Source organism: Trichosurus vulpecula, chromosome 4, assembly GCF_011100635.1.
Source record: "Trichosurus vulpecula isolate mTriVul1 chromosome 4, mTriVul1.pri, whole genome shotgun sequence".
NCBI lineage: Eukaryota > Metazoa > Chordata > Mammalia > Diprotodontia > Phalangeridae > Trichosurus > Trichosurus vulpecula.
In genome coordinates this window covers 119,308,680-119,322,774 of record NC_050576.1, presented here as the reverse complement: position 1 = coordinate 119,322,774, position 14,095 = coordinate 119,308,680, and the positions used below count along the sequence as shown (strand labels likewise).

General features: G+C 34.9%; 1 protein-coding gene across 3 annotated transcripts in view; it reads right to left on the bottom strand.

Moving 5' to 3' along the window:
• Positions 1-14,095, bottom strand: part of KCTD3 (potassium channel tetramerization domain containing 3) — an 81,016-nt gene that overhangs the window by 6,047 nt on the left and 60,874 nt on the right. For all 3 annotated transcript variants that reach the window (XM_036756060.1, XM_036756061.1, XM_036756062.1), the window contains 4 exons: positions 13,934-14,050; positions 12,353-12,523; positions 11,612-11,767; positions 6,450-6,546 (listed from right to left, as the gene is read on the bottom strand). In XM_036756060.1, coding sequence (XP_036611955.1) covers positions 6,450-6,546; positions 11,612-11,767; positions 12,353-12,523; positions 13,934-14,050 — 541 coding nt within the window. The remainder of the gene's footprint in view (positions 1-6,449; positions 6,547-11,611; positions 11,768-12,352; positions 12,524-13,933; positions 14,051-14,095) is intronic.

The following is a 14,095-nucleotide window of genomic DNA, read 5'->3' as shown; positions in this document are numbered from 1 at the left end:
AAATGGCAATCACAAGCAATGGAACAGATTAGGTACATAGCAACAAATGAATATTGTAGCATAATGTCCAACAAAAACAAAATAGATACTACTAAGACTTACTGTTCTCCAAAAATTGTTGGTAAAACTAGAAAGCACAGGTAGTAATTAGGGTTAGCGTGAGATTTCATAAGTAAGTTCCATGACCTAGACATAAAAAGTCATATCATAAACAAGAGGAGTAAGGAAGAAAATGCCTATCATAGCTATGGATAGAGGAAGAGTTCACACTGGGACAATGGATAGAAAAGATCATAGAAGATAAAATAGACAACTTTATTACATATCAATGCAATTAAATTTAGAAGGAAAATAATTTACAGTTAAATGAGGGGGGGGGTATTTGTAGAAAGCTTCTCCGATAAAAAGGCTCTGCTGTATAGGGAACAGATTCAAATATGTAAAAATAAGAGTCATTCTTTGCTAGAGAAATGATCAAAGGATATAAATATACAGTTCTCAATGGAAGAAACACAAGCAATCAAAAGCACTATGGAAACATGCTTCAAATCACTGATAATTTGGTGAACTGCAAATTAAAACTCTGAGATTCTGTCTTATACATATCAGACTGGCAAAGATGACAATTCAGAGAAACTAGAGACGACTTATATGAACTGAAAATGAAATGACGTTTGCATAATCTGAATAAGAACAACATTATAAAGCAAAGCACTTTTTAAAAATTTAAGTAACTGGTGATGTTTACTCTGACAAAGATTAAGATGGGAGAGACACAATAGCAGTCTTCATATATTTGAGGAGAGGACACAGGGGGAAAAAAAGTATTTTTTTTTTCCTCAAGGAGCTTGTATTCAAATAGGTCATGGTTAGGGTTAGGTTATATTGCTTTGTAGCTTTTAAAATGGCTATACAGCATATGAAAAGTGTAGTGTAACCAATAGATTTTACTTTTGACCATTTGTAATTCCATGACCTAGGTTTATTCTGCTGCTGTTGTTGTACAATCATTTTCTGACTCTTTGTGACTCCATTTGGGGTTTTCTTGGCAAAGATACTATAGTGATTTATCATTTTCTCCTACAGCTCACTTCACAGATGAGGAAACTGAGGCAAATAAGATTAAGTGATTTGACCAGGGTCATACTGCTAGTAAATGTCTGAGGCCAGATTTAAACTCAGGAAGATGAATCTTCCTGACTCCAGGTTTAACACTCTATCTGCTCACCACACCACCTGGCTGCCCTTTTATTCTATTGTACCAAAGTCATTTCATGTCTATCTGTATGTTTTCATTTTTTATAAAACCCTTGCAAACTCACTCTTGACTATTCTGATCTAATATCAAACTTGTTTCATGATAGCTCATTTTCTCTTTTCACTAATTTCTCCAAAGGATTACATATGCACCACCCCCCACACTTTTTAATTTCATGAACACAGACATCCCCAAAGTAACACAAATGTAAATTCTGTAACTTAATTGTGTTACCATACAGAAGGACTGGTTGATTATAACATAGCACTGTCATTTGTATTTACAGAAAGGGAATAGGGAAGAGAAACAGATTAGAGTTGAACAGGGATTTGAAGTACTGCTCTGTTAGAACATGTTCTAATTTGACACCAATTTTAATGAACATTTGGCAGCTTCACTGAAAAAGCACAAAATATTAAATCACAATGATTTATATTTATTGGGATAATAATTTTTCCTCCAACTACAAGTTTCTAGTGATATTTTGTTTAAAAAAAAACAGGCTGTCAAAAGGGTGAATTTGTGTTCTTGGAAACTGCATACTCCTGACTAATTCCTTTAACAGTAGCTTATGATTGCCCTTTAAGAACTTTTGATATAAGGAAGATTGATTATCTAATGGAGTTTTATTCAATTCAAGATTAAGTAACTAGACTACAAATTAAAAATGAGGAAATCAGTGAATTTCTATTGAAAACTGTAGTAAGTACAAATAGTTTTAATATCAAAATTATTATTTTCTAAATATAATAATAGTAATAGCAGTCTCATTTGTAGCTACTTGTTTAAAAGCTAAATGAATGAGAGTTGACAGAGGAAAGAAATTTTTTTTTGGCATATTAGAGGAAATAAAGGAGATTTTCATATTTACATAAATCTGCTGCATATCATTATATACCAACAGAAAATTTCAAATTATTAGAATAAATTTTATTCTTATTATTCTCCAGTTGTTATTTGGAGTATAACCAGAACATAATAACTGTTTCATTAAAACAGAATCAGGTGTTTCAGAATATCAAACTACATTGCATGAGTTCCTGGGAAGCAGCAGGCACCCAGAATGGAAGAGGCAAGGGCAGAGAGGATGACAGAGTGAGCAATAACAAGGCATTACCGTGGGAAGAATAATCATGGAAGGGGCAGGGGAGGCCAAGCCTTTGCAATCTGGGACCACATGGGACTGCTTCTGTTTGATTTTGCATCCCTCACAAAGAGTTATTCCTAAGATTGAGATATAGTAGAAAAAGAACAAGGCAAGCACTACAAAGGCAAGAGTACTAAAATCAGGTAAAAGCATCAACCCTGTGAGTGACAGAGAGAATTAAGAAAGAAAAAATAAAGGTATTGCCCACAGGCCAGAAAATAAAAATCAGAAAAGTCTGAAAAGGAAGAGAAATAGTGAGGACAAATTAAAAGACTTTTTTGCAACAGGGTGTTGTAAAAGAAAATTACTAAAATTCAAAAAGTTAAGGGAAAAAGATGAAAAAATATTTAATAGCCATATTCCAAGAAAGAGATATTCTGATTGTAAGAACTCAAGAAGGAATTTCTTTGAATGTATGAGAATGAATTTGCATTTTGCACATGTCAGGTAGCTGACCACTGCAAAATGTGCCAACATGTGGTCATCTTCCCAGCTGAATGGCTAGTACAAAATGCATTATGTTCCCTCAAAATATTAGTGGTTTGCCAATATATAATACTGATAAACTTGTGCATCACACCTCCCTAAAATGTAGTATTAAAGTGACTCTCCTCTCAGTCTCCTTTACCTCCTATGTCTCATCTTTAAACAGGTCAAACTTGTTCAATGGAAGTGATATCATCTGCACTGTTTTATTTTATCTCTTTTGTCTTCTAGGGTTTTGTTTTGTTTTACATTAATGGCTAAATTAAATTGAGTACTGATGATGGGTTAAATGGATACTGATTTTGAGATTCTGGAATGAAAATGTATCCTATCAACATTAATTTTAATTACATTTTTGATCACCCTAGAGGGGAACTTTTCAGGCACAAATCGCCCTTATAAGACTGTGGAAAGCTTTAACTCCATAACTGAATAAGGAAAGAGAAAGGGACCAGGGACCTTTCCTGGTCAAACAGAATGCAGATCAGAAGCAGTAAATAGAGGCAGGATTTTAACTCAGGTCCTATGACTAAGTTCAGGGATTTTTCCGTTGTGCCATTCATTTCTCTTTATGGCACAACCTTGTCCTATCCTACTGTTCCTGCTTTACTGCACATTCACCCCCTCCATGCACTCTGTGATCCAGCCATATTGGTCCCCTTTCCTGTTTCCAACATGCCACACATTATCTCTGATTTGTCCAGTGCTCTCTCCTGCCTGGAATGTATAACTTCCTCACCCCAACATCTTGAAATCCCTGGTTTCCTTCAAGATACAACTCCAATCACTATCTCATTTTGAAGTCCTTTCCTAGTTCACCTCTCTCTGAGTACCTTCCTCCTCTCCCCTCACTCCCAAGTTATCTTGTGTGAAGGATATGAGATTATGAGTTGTCTACTCACAAAAGGGAGAGTTAAGGACCATGGCTGAGGATTGACAATGCATTTGCCCTAGTTGTAGACCGTTTCAGTGGGAGTTTAAAAATGAGGGAATGGAACCCAGGGAATGCTAGAGCAGTTGTTCCTGCTGATTTTAAGGTAAAAATTTGATTTCTTTCTAAAAAATAACAAATGAACAAAAATCGAGCAGATGACTTTCGCTGGGCCAAAAGCTACAACAGAAACAATAGCTAAGCAACAGAACCATATGCCTAGTAGAGAGACACCACAACTAGAGAGGAGCAGAGTGAAAATATGAGAAGACATCAAAGATCCTGTAACACTAGAAGTGTGTTGTCCCTCTTGTATGTATTCTATTGATGGTGTATAGGTTGGTAGGAATGTGTACCTTAGGTTGTTTGGGAAATTCTTTAATATAAATCTTACTATACTACTCTAGTAAATAAAAGTTAACAGTTTCCTCTGGCTATCTAATGAAAGGTAACATATCACTGACATGTTTACCTTTCATGAGAAATAGTTTTAAAAGCAAGGACCATAGAATGCCTAGAATCTGGGATGATTATCCCCCAATGAGAGGAAACCTACTTCTAAGTGCAAGCTGGAAAGGGGCAGGGTTAGAGGCCAAATGGTCACTGCAGTATTATCTATTTGTATGTGTTTACTTTCTTCCTATTAGAATGTAAACTTCTTGAGGGCAGAGAATATTTTGCTGTTGTCTTTTTACGTCCAGCCCCAATAGAATGCCAGATATATAGTACCAACTCAATATAAAAATACAAAAGAGAGTATGAGAAATAGAAATCCTATTCAAAAGAACTATAAAATGCACAAAATATCTGGGAATCACTATACCAGTATGATTTATACAAGCACAGACAAGTGATAATGGGGGAGGTTGAATTTTGGCATTTCAAGAGGTAAGGGTGAGGAAGATATGCATTCCTGGCATGAGAGTGCCAGGGCAAAGCATGGAGATGGGAGAAATAGTGTTTGTCATGCTAGAAACAAGCAAGAGAGCCAATCTGGCTGGATCACAGAGTGTATGGAGTGGGAGTAATGTTCAATGCTCATGGCTGGGCATCACCAATGTAATAAAAACTATAATACTATCCAAATTAATTTACGGATAGTGTTAGACCAGTCAAATTGACAAGGAAATACTTTTATAAAGCTAGACAAAATTACATTGATTATAGGAGGAACAAAAATTCTACTGTCAAGGGGAATAATGCAAAAAAGTAGGAAACAAGGGGATAAGATATCAAATTATTTTACTTTATTTAACCATCAAAAACTACTGAATCAACCCAATAGGCAAAAATCAGATAGGTGTCTGATATACACAAGAACACAAATTATCTGAAGAAGAACTTCCTAGTGGACAAGAACTGCTGGGGAAACTGCAAAACAGTTTGGCAGAAATTATGTTTAGGTAAACATCTTACAAGCCATGCCACAACAAGCTCAAATGAGTGTGCGGATTTTTTTAAGGTCACAAGATAAAACAAAAATTAGAGGACAAACCAAATGCAGTATATTTCACCACCATGTCTGTGACAAAATAAGGAATAGAGAGGCTTTCACAAAATATAAAATATATTTTGCTTACATGAAAATGTAAAGCTTCTGTCATCATCGATCTCTGTTAAGTGTCAGCTATTCAAGAGATAAAATAATCAGCCAAAATATGTAAAATTTTAATGGAATATCACTAAGAAAATTAACAAAGAGTTCTCAAAAGAATAATTTAAAGCTATTACTGACCATATGAAAAGACTGTTTCCAATCACTAAAAATAAGAGAAACGCAAATTAAAACAACTGAGATTTTTACCTCATACTTAGCAAACTGGCAAAGCCAACAAAAAATGGGAACAGTAAATTCTGGAATGGCTGTAGAGGAGACCATAAATATATTCTCCATAGAACTGTGAGCTGGTCCAAACATTCTGGAAGCTATTTGGAATTATATGAAAAAAGTAATAGTCACTCATTACTCCTTGACCCAAATATATCCTTGATAGACATGAACATCCAGAGGTAAGAAATATGTGGAAGAGTTCTTCTCTTATAACATATGTATAGCAACATATTTTGTAATAACAAAGAAATGGGAAAAAGTGGGTTCCTGTCGACTGTGGAATGGCCAAAACACTGAATATAACAGAACATTACTATACTAAGCGAAACGATGAATATTATGAATACATCAAAGGATGGGAACTTACATAAAATAAGATAAAGTGAAATAAGCAGAATTAGGAAAATAATACACCTAATGATTACAAAAATGTAAAAAGAGAGAACCAAAAAAAAATGGAGCTGAATGTTATATAATTACAACAACCATTCTTGGCCATGAAGAAAGTTGAGAATACAGCTTCATTATTTCTTTGCATAGTTAGAAAACTATATGGGATGCTGCATATACTATGAGGCTCACCTTAGGTGTTGGTTAATTTTGCTAAATTACCTTTTATTTCCTCTTTTCTATTTTTTTTTATAAGGATGGCTCTCCAGATTGGGGGAGAAAGAGATATACTGAGAAGTGAAGATTACATAAAAAATATGTTAATAACTTTTTTTAAAATTGTATTGGATGTCTCAAAAGATAAAGACTGTTCCTGGATATCTGATTTCTTACTTCAGAAAGTTACCTTTTTCCAGTAGATGACAGTCTTACAAAGAGTTTGTTTGTGATAGGAACGACTTTTTGGATAAACACTTGCTGATCATCTCTCTCTCCAAAAGGTCCTATAAAATTTAAAAAGAAAATGGAAATATGTCCAAAGAAGTAAGTTAGAACAAGTTGAGATTTCTCTTAATTTGCAATAATCTTTAGCATCGGGGAAAAAAGGCATTTTTCCCCAAAATCATAAAATCTGCTGGTCAAGTATTTCAAATATATAGTAACACTACCTGTGATTTTATTGGCTAGGTTCTGGTTAATCATAGTTGTAATGTAGCTTTATAATCATTTGACAAACTTGGAATTTTAAAAAGTTGGCATGATTCTTATGGAGTTTTTTATTGATATTGGGAAATCTCTGCTAATGCGCACTGGCACCTTCTCTGGTATTTTTACTCTTAAAGAGTTGCTTAGAACCCCAAGAAGTTAAGTGAATTGCCCACAGTCACACAGCTTGGGATGGGTCAGAGGTAGGATGTGAACCTAGTTGTTCCTGGTTTTCAGGGTGCTCCTCTATCTAATACATTTATTATTTCATTACAGATACTTCTAATAGTGAAAGTGTATATATTACCTTGTAAAAATTATTTCTCCTCCTTTTCCCTTTTCCCAACAAACAACCTAAGCTTCTCGGAATTTATATACCATAGTTTACCCAGCAACATATGTTATTGTGTCAGAAACACAATGACTTTCAATCAATGTCTATTAAAGACGAAGAATTACCTTTTGTAATGTTGCTACTGCATCACAGATGCAAGAAAACGCCCCGGATAGGCCAAGATTATGACTTTACAGAAGATACTATATGTCAGTGGGAAGACTGGACCTTTAACAGATGGCTTCCAATTCTCGGGACAGAGGTCTTTCCTTTACACAACTCTTTCTTTTCTTTTTTCCATAACAGATAATATGTCTGGACACTCTGAAAAAACTCCCTAAGAAGCATGCCAACTGTAAAAAATTCCAAGACAATCAAATAATCATAAAGCTATAATACAACCATAATTAACCAGAATCCACTCTAAAACCAAATTTTTTCTATTGTATTATAATTTTTGAGGACCTAAATCTTAAGAAAACAAGCCTACATCAGCAGTTTACTAAACTAAATCTTTATGGAAAGTCCTGGGATTACTTTAAAAAAAAAAAAAGGTAGTCCTGACAGCTAGCCTAATTTCCTGTGCCTTCTACATCTACAATACTGTGTATGAATCATTGCTGCAAAGAATTATGACTGGGAGGCTTTGGAATACATTTTCAGTTATAAAAGAAAGATTCAATCCTATTTGCTATGCTGTGATTGTTAAAGGGTGGGGGGAATTAAAAATGAGTTGAAACAAAAAGGGTTTTAAGGCTAAACTCGAACTAAGCAGAAAATCTGATTAATAAAAACACTTCATTCCCTTAGCATTCTGATATTTAACTGAGATCATGCTCTATTATTCAATTGCTAGAACTGTGTACTGAACATTAAGGGATATATCACAGTAAATTTCACATTTAAAAAAAGACAACATGGTAATAAATAATCTAAAACCTTAACCTAAGAATCGTATCTAATTCATTACTAATAAAGATTGGATTATAATTTTCTGATATAAAGCTAAAAATGACATTTTAATCTTCACTTCTTTGTGTAATGCATTGAGCTTACTCTGAGAGATAATGCATACATACAAAAATACATACATCCTTTGCTCACCTGCTTCCCACTCCCCCAAATCAAGAAAATTTCAAGTAAACAGAAACAGGATCTTGTGGGCTAAACAATTTAAGCTTTCAGAAAAGAAGCACTTTATACTGACTTGAGACCTACTCTTATCTATGAAAGAGTCAAATGGTTATTTCTAAGCATTCTGCTAGCATAGATTGTAAAGCAGCTTTAAAAAGGGGGAATTCAAGAGTAATCGTTACAAATTGACACTGTTAGGTATGTTTATTTTTTTAAGTAAGTGTTTCTTCCCACGTGAAAAAAACTCCTAGGATTATAACTTTCAGAATAGTTTCATGCAGGGCCTTACACACAGTAGGCAATTAATACATCTTTTTAATTGGAATGAATTATTTAAAGTAATTGTAGGGTTAATATTTTAAAAGATAATCATTTTGAAACCTTAACCTCAGAAGTATATTTTGAAAGACATAAATCCAAAACTCTCATGCAAATCAATTCTAATGTATTCTTTCTTATCTTCTATCATTGCCGTAATTTCTACACATATAAAAAACGATCACAAAGGTACATTAGTTATCCAATAGGTCCTACAGAACTCTTCTAAGTATGGTGAGGCACTGCTGCATACACAGAGCAGGTTCTCATAAATGGGTCCTTGGGGAAAACAACGTAACTGTTACTGTGAAATGTGTGAGTACAGAGAGACAAATCACAGGAACTTTATACACCTCCTGCTAGAATCGGATATCAGAGTAACAACAGAGACACGCTACGCTGTCTTCAAATGGCTCATACTACCAATGGCTTCATAAAGAATTTTAGTACATGAAAATAGATGAGCCTGCCTTCTGGATTATTGGTTTTTTTTCAATAGATTAATTAAATTAGCAATGGAAAAGCAAGTTGTGCCAAATTTTAAAATGCTTAGCTTGATCACAACTTCATTGTTTGAAATGAAGGTCACAATCTGAGGTAGGAGCATTATTTAAAACTAGACTACGTTACTAATTTAAAATTTGCTTTCTAAAACTCATGAGTTACATGGGGGAAGGAGAGAAGGAAGACAGGAAGAAGAAAGGAAAAGAAAGATGGGAAGGAAGAAAGGAGGGAGGCAGGAAGGAAGGAAAAAAGGAAGGAAAGGACAGAGGGATTTTATCTTTAGCTTCTTTTTATATCCCTAGCACTTACCATAGTCCCTGGCACACAGAAGGCTCTTATTAAATGTTTAGTGACTGACATTTTTTAAGCTCTTACTATAAGCTGGGCACTATGCTAAGTACTAGAGATTCAAATGCAAGCAAAAGAAGATAGGCTCTGCCCTCAAGAAGCTTACATTGTTATGGGGGGAAGACAATAACTCAAAGGAACTGAAAATGGGGGTGGAGGAAGAAGGTACCTGGATTAGAGGCATGATTTTGAAGTGTCATAAAAAGGCTGGGAATGGAATGAAGGCAGGCCAGATGTGGCCCCTTCACAAAATGGAGGCTTCAGGAGGAACATTCCAAGGGAAGAATGTGGGTGGGCCTTACACAGGGATATTCCACGGATGAAATCAGAGAGGAGATCCTAAGTGCTATAAGAGAAGTTCATGGATAAGACAGCAGTAGAGATATTCTGAAGTCCAAAAAAAGTCAAGAAAAGAGCTAGGAGAGGAATAGAGATTCTGTTAATTTGGATGGACAGATATGGCACTCTAACATTCTGCAGCTGTGGCCCTTCTAGAGTCAGTCAGTTAGTCAATAAACATTTATTAAGTGCTAGATATGTGCCAGGCACTAAGAACACAAAAACAGGCAAAAAACAGTTCCTGCCCTCGAGGAGCTCACAATTGAATGGGGGATATAACAAGCAAACTATTATGTACAAACAAGGGCCACAGTGGTGAAAATTTTAGAAGAGAGTTAGTCAAGGAGGGACATAAAGTCCTCAAAAAGCAAATTCTGAAAGCAGAAAGAGAAAATTCAGTGAGGAGAGACAAGGAAAGTTGCTAAAGAGAGATATGGGCCTATAGGAAAAATCATCAAACAGAGATGTTTAAAAGACAAAGATGGGTAACAGAGGACAAATATAAAGTGTGATACAGTACAGTTAAGAATGCTGTTAGGAGTAATGAAACACAAAATGGAGTTCTTAGTTTTGTTTTGTTTACACTGGCAAAGAGGAGAATCAAAAAAGGGGTAAGACTACTGCATGAAACGGATGAGAAGATGAATGGGAAGACAACAGACAAAATAAAGAGGGAAGAACTATTTAAACCCTTTTTCATTCTGATAAGGAGAATATCTTTAGCGTAGAAAAGATACAACAAAAATGGCTAAGGAGGAGGTAATGCTCTAGGTAAGTGAAGAGATAATAGAAGAATCTCTAGCTACCTCCTGATGCATTCAAATCATCAAGTCGAAGGTATATGGCAAATCTGATTGTTGAGCTCTCACAGTGATACCTTAAACATGATAGAAAATGGAAGAGGTACTACAGAACTGGATAACAGGAAATGTGACAATACTCGAAAAAGAAGTCTGAAAACTAAAAGCCAGCAAACATGACATCATTTTTCGGGAAAAAAAAATATGTAGGATGGTATATGCCTGTAATGTCAGCTACTGGGGAAGGTGAGGGTGGCAGATCTCTAGAGTAAGTAGTTTTGATCTGACCCCTTCCTGACTTTCCCTAACCTTCACTCTCCTACACTCTGTGACCCAGTGACACTGAATGTTCCTTGCACATGAAGCTTCACCTCCAGATTCTGAACATTTTCACTATCTCCCATGACTGAATCTCTCCCTCATCTTCACCTTTTAGTTTTCCTGGCCTCCTTTAAGTCTCAGCTAAAGTCCCACCTAATACAAGAATCCTTTCCCAGTCCTCTTTGAGTTTAGTGCCTTCCCTCTGAGACTATCTCAAAATTCCCCTGTGTACATCCTGTTTGTATGTTTCCCCCATTAGACTGTGAGCTCCTTGAGAACAGGAACCGTGTATCTGCTGTCCTCTGTATCTCCAATGCTCAGCACAATGCCTGATACATGGGAGGGGCTTAATAAAGGATGTTCAACTATCTGATTGCAGGACTATCATTTGAAAGCAGTATTAGATCTGCTCTGTTTGGCCCCAGAAGGTAGAATTAAGGGCAAAATTTGGAAGTCACAAAGAAACAGATTTTGGCTAAATTTAAGGAATTGTTTCATAACATTTAGAGCTATTTAAAAGTGGAAAAGGTCTGCTTCAGAAAGTAGTGGTTTCCCCCTCAGTAGAGGCCTTCAATGGAAGAATGATTACTTGTTGGGATACTGTAGAGAAGAGTGCTTTTCAAAAGGGGGCTCACTTGGGTGGCTTCTGAAGCCTCTTCCAATTCTGATATTCATTGATGCTACACGTTTTTCCCCCAAGTCAACACACTCTATTTTATATTTTTCTCATGTGCCTAACATAAACTTTAAAAAGCTTTCACTCACCTATATCATTTCCAGAAGAGTAACTACCATGACTCTCTGTCTCTTCCAAAGACAATATCTTGAATGATGCTAAAGGAGTAGAACCTGGTTGGGTGGAAATCATTCCTCGGAATCGTGTTACTGTCCATGTCCGTACATGATTATTATCAGCACAGACTATTGGGGAAAAGGCAAAAAAAGGATATTAAACATAAAATATAATTGCATCAATACTTAAAATTAAGGGAAGGTCCACAATTATTTGGCATGTTTCTATAAATAACTGGAATACTGAGACAAGACACAGACATCAATAAAGTTAAAAAAGATCAAAAGATACAGACATAAATAGACAATAAATTGTGATGGCATACTTAGAAAACCCTAGGAAATCAGCAAAGAAACTGACTAAAATGCTTAATAACTTCAATAAACTTATAAAAGTCATGAGCATTTCTATTCTGTATTAACAATAACAACAACAAAAATTAGGGTTGAAGAGAACAGACAACAATTAAAGGATAACATGGATACTAAATTTAGATGTACTATAATAGCATCAGAGTCAGACTAAATTTCCAAAGAATCTAGAAATGATTAACAAACCTGCTGCTACTGTTCCTTTAAGCATCCTTTCCTTTTATACACACAAAAACTTTTTCTATATATAGACAGTCTCCTCCTCAAAACATGGAAGTCACATACAGAATAATCTTTAAACAAAGTAGAGAAACATGTTAAATATTTAAAAAGTCACTGTACCTGATACAAGGTGCTTCTCTGAGAGCATGATCTTTGTAACAGGACTTCGGTGAACCGTGAATGTCTGGAAAAGCTGAGGGCCTGAGCCAACTGTTTCTGGATGTTGTACAATTACTCTTACAGCTCCAGAACTTGTACCATAGGCAATCTCAATCCAATTACCACTGACACCTAAAGAAAGCCAGTTGAATCATATCAATAAAGATAGTGTCAAAGTCTACCACTACAATAACAGAAGAAACTAACTGATTTGGCCACATTCCTAGTTTATCCTAATACAAGTTTCAAGATTTGGCAAAGGTCAGGTCCTAGTTCAGTCTAGATACCTTGGGTAGGGGTGTGGGGGGTAAAGGTGGGGGTATACTAACACTGCCTTAAAACCAATTTTGAACTTTGGAGCTAGGCAAGAACAATAAACACAGGGCAAATGACTAAATCCCTAAAGAAATAGTATCATGGAAAGGAGAGAAAACAGATTTTTGCTCATTGAAAAAAAAAATAAATTTCATAACATAACATATTTTGTTACATGTGCTTCATTTTCAGTATGGCGCAATTACGAAATGTACAACATGGTATGATTTCTGAATTCTGCGATGTTAAAACTTCTTTATCCCTTCTTTTCTCAAATCACTCATGTCTGAAATCCTCACTGCAAAATAGTGATTTGCTCTCTGGGATTCAGTTTTCATATCTATAAAATGAAGGAGTTGAAGTAGATGACATCTAAGATCCCTCAACTTTTATGACCCTTTTCTTACTAAGTGAAGATGGCTCTCTCTCTGTCTTCCTGGTATTTAATATCCCTTGCTTGCTCCCACAAGGCAAAACTAACATTTTTTTTTTCACATCTTTAATTCATTCTTTTACCTACCCTGCCCAAACCTTTTATCAGATTGTAGCTACATATTAAAAGGATTACTATAGAATTAACTCTCATTCTAGGTCAATGACTGATCTATATCTAATTTTTGTCTATAGACATTTTGTGAGCAAACCCTTTGAGATATTAGCTCTTTTGATATTTCAAAATTATAATTTTTCTAATGAATTTAATAAAATATATTACCTTATTAATAACAGATTTAAACCTACTGTGAAGATCCCTGGGAGCACATTAACATCCGTTTACTAATTTTTCTTTGATAACAGATAAATATCAAATGCTTTAACTGATTTTTTTTCTACCTCACTCTATAGGGTCCTTAATAAACTGAAACACTTTTCCAATAATTCAATCTTAATGAGAAAAGTTAATAAATATTAGAGAATATAAATTTCCAAATAATCTGCCCCTTTCCATAACTCCAATTTAATAATGTTAAAGTTTATATTTTCACTTACTCCCTAATGCAGCTTTTTTGGATCCATAACCAATATTTCTGATTTCCCAGGTCATATGTAGAATAATGTTATGCTTTACTTTTGCATAAACGTCACTGTAATTTAAAATTCTTAATACTCTACAAATTCTCTTAACTGTGGTTCCCAACAAAACAATCTATACCAGTGAATAAAATACAGTCTTTAATGATCCAACATGAACTTCAAGAAATTACAAATATTCTACCATGTACTAACTTGTTTTAGGTGTGAGGTAGACACTCAGAGCAGTAATTGCATCATTTGAAGGATCATGATAAAGTTCAGTTACAAGAAGGTCATTGTCTTTCATTCTCAAAGGAAATTTCTGCATATCTACAAAAAGGAAAACATTTAAAATGACATAAACAAAAAGGAAAG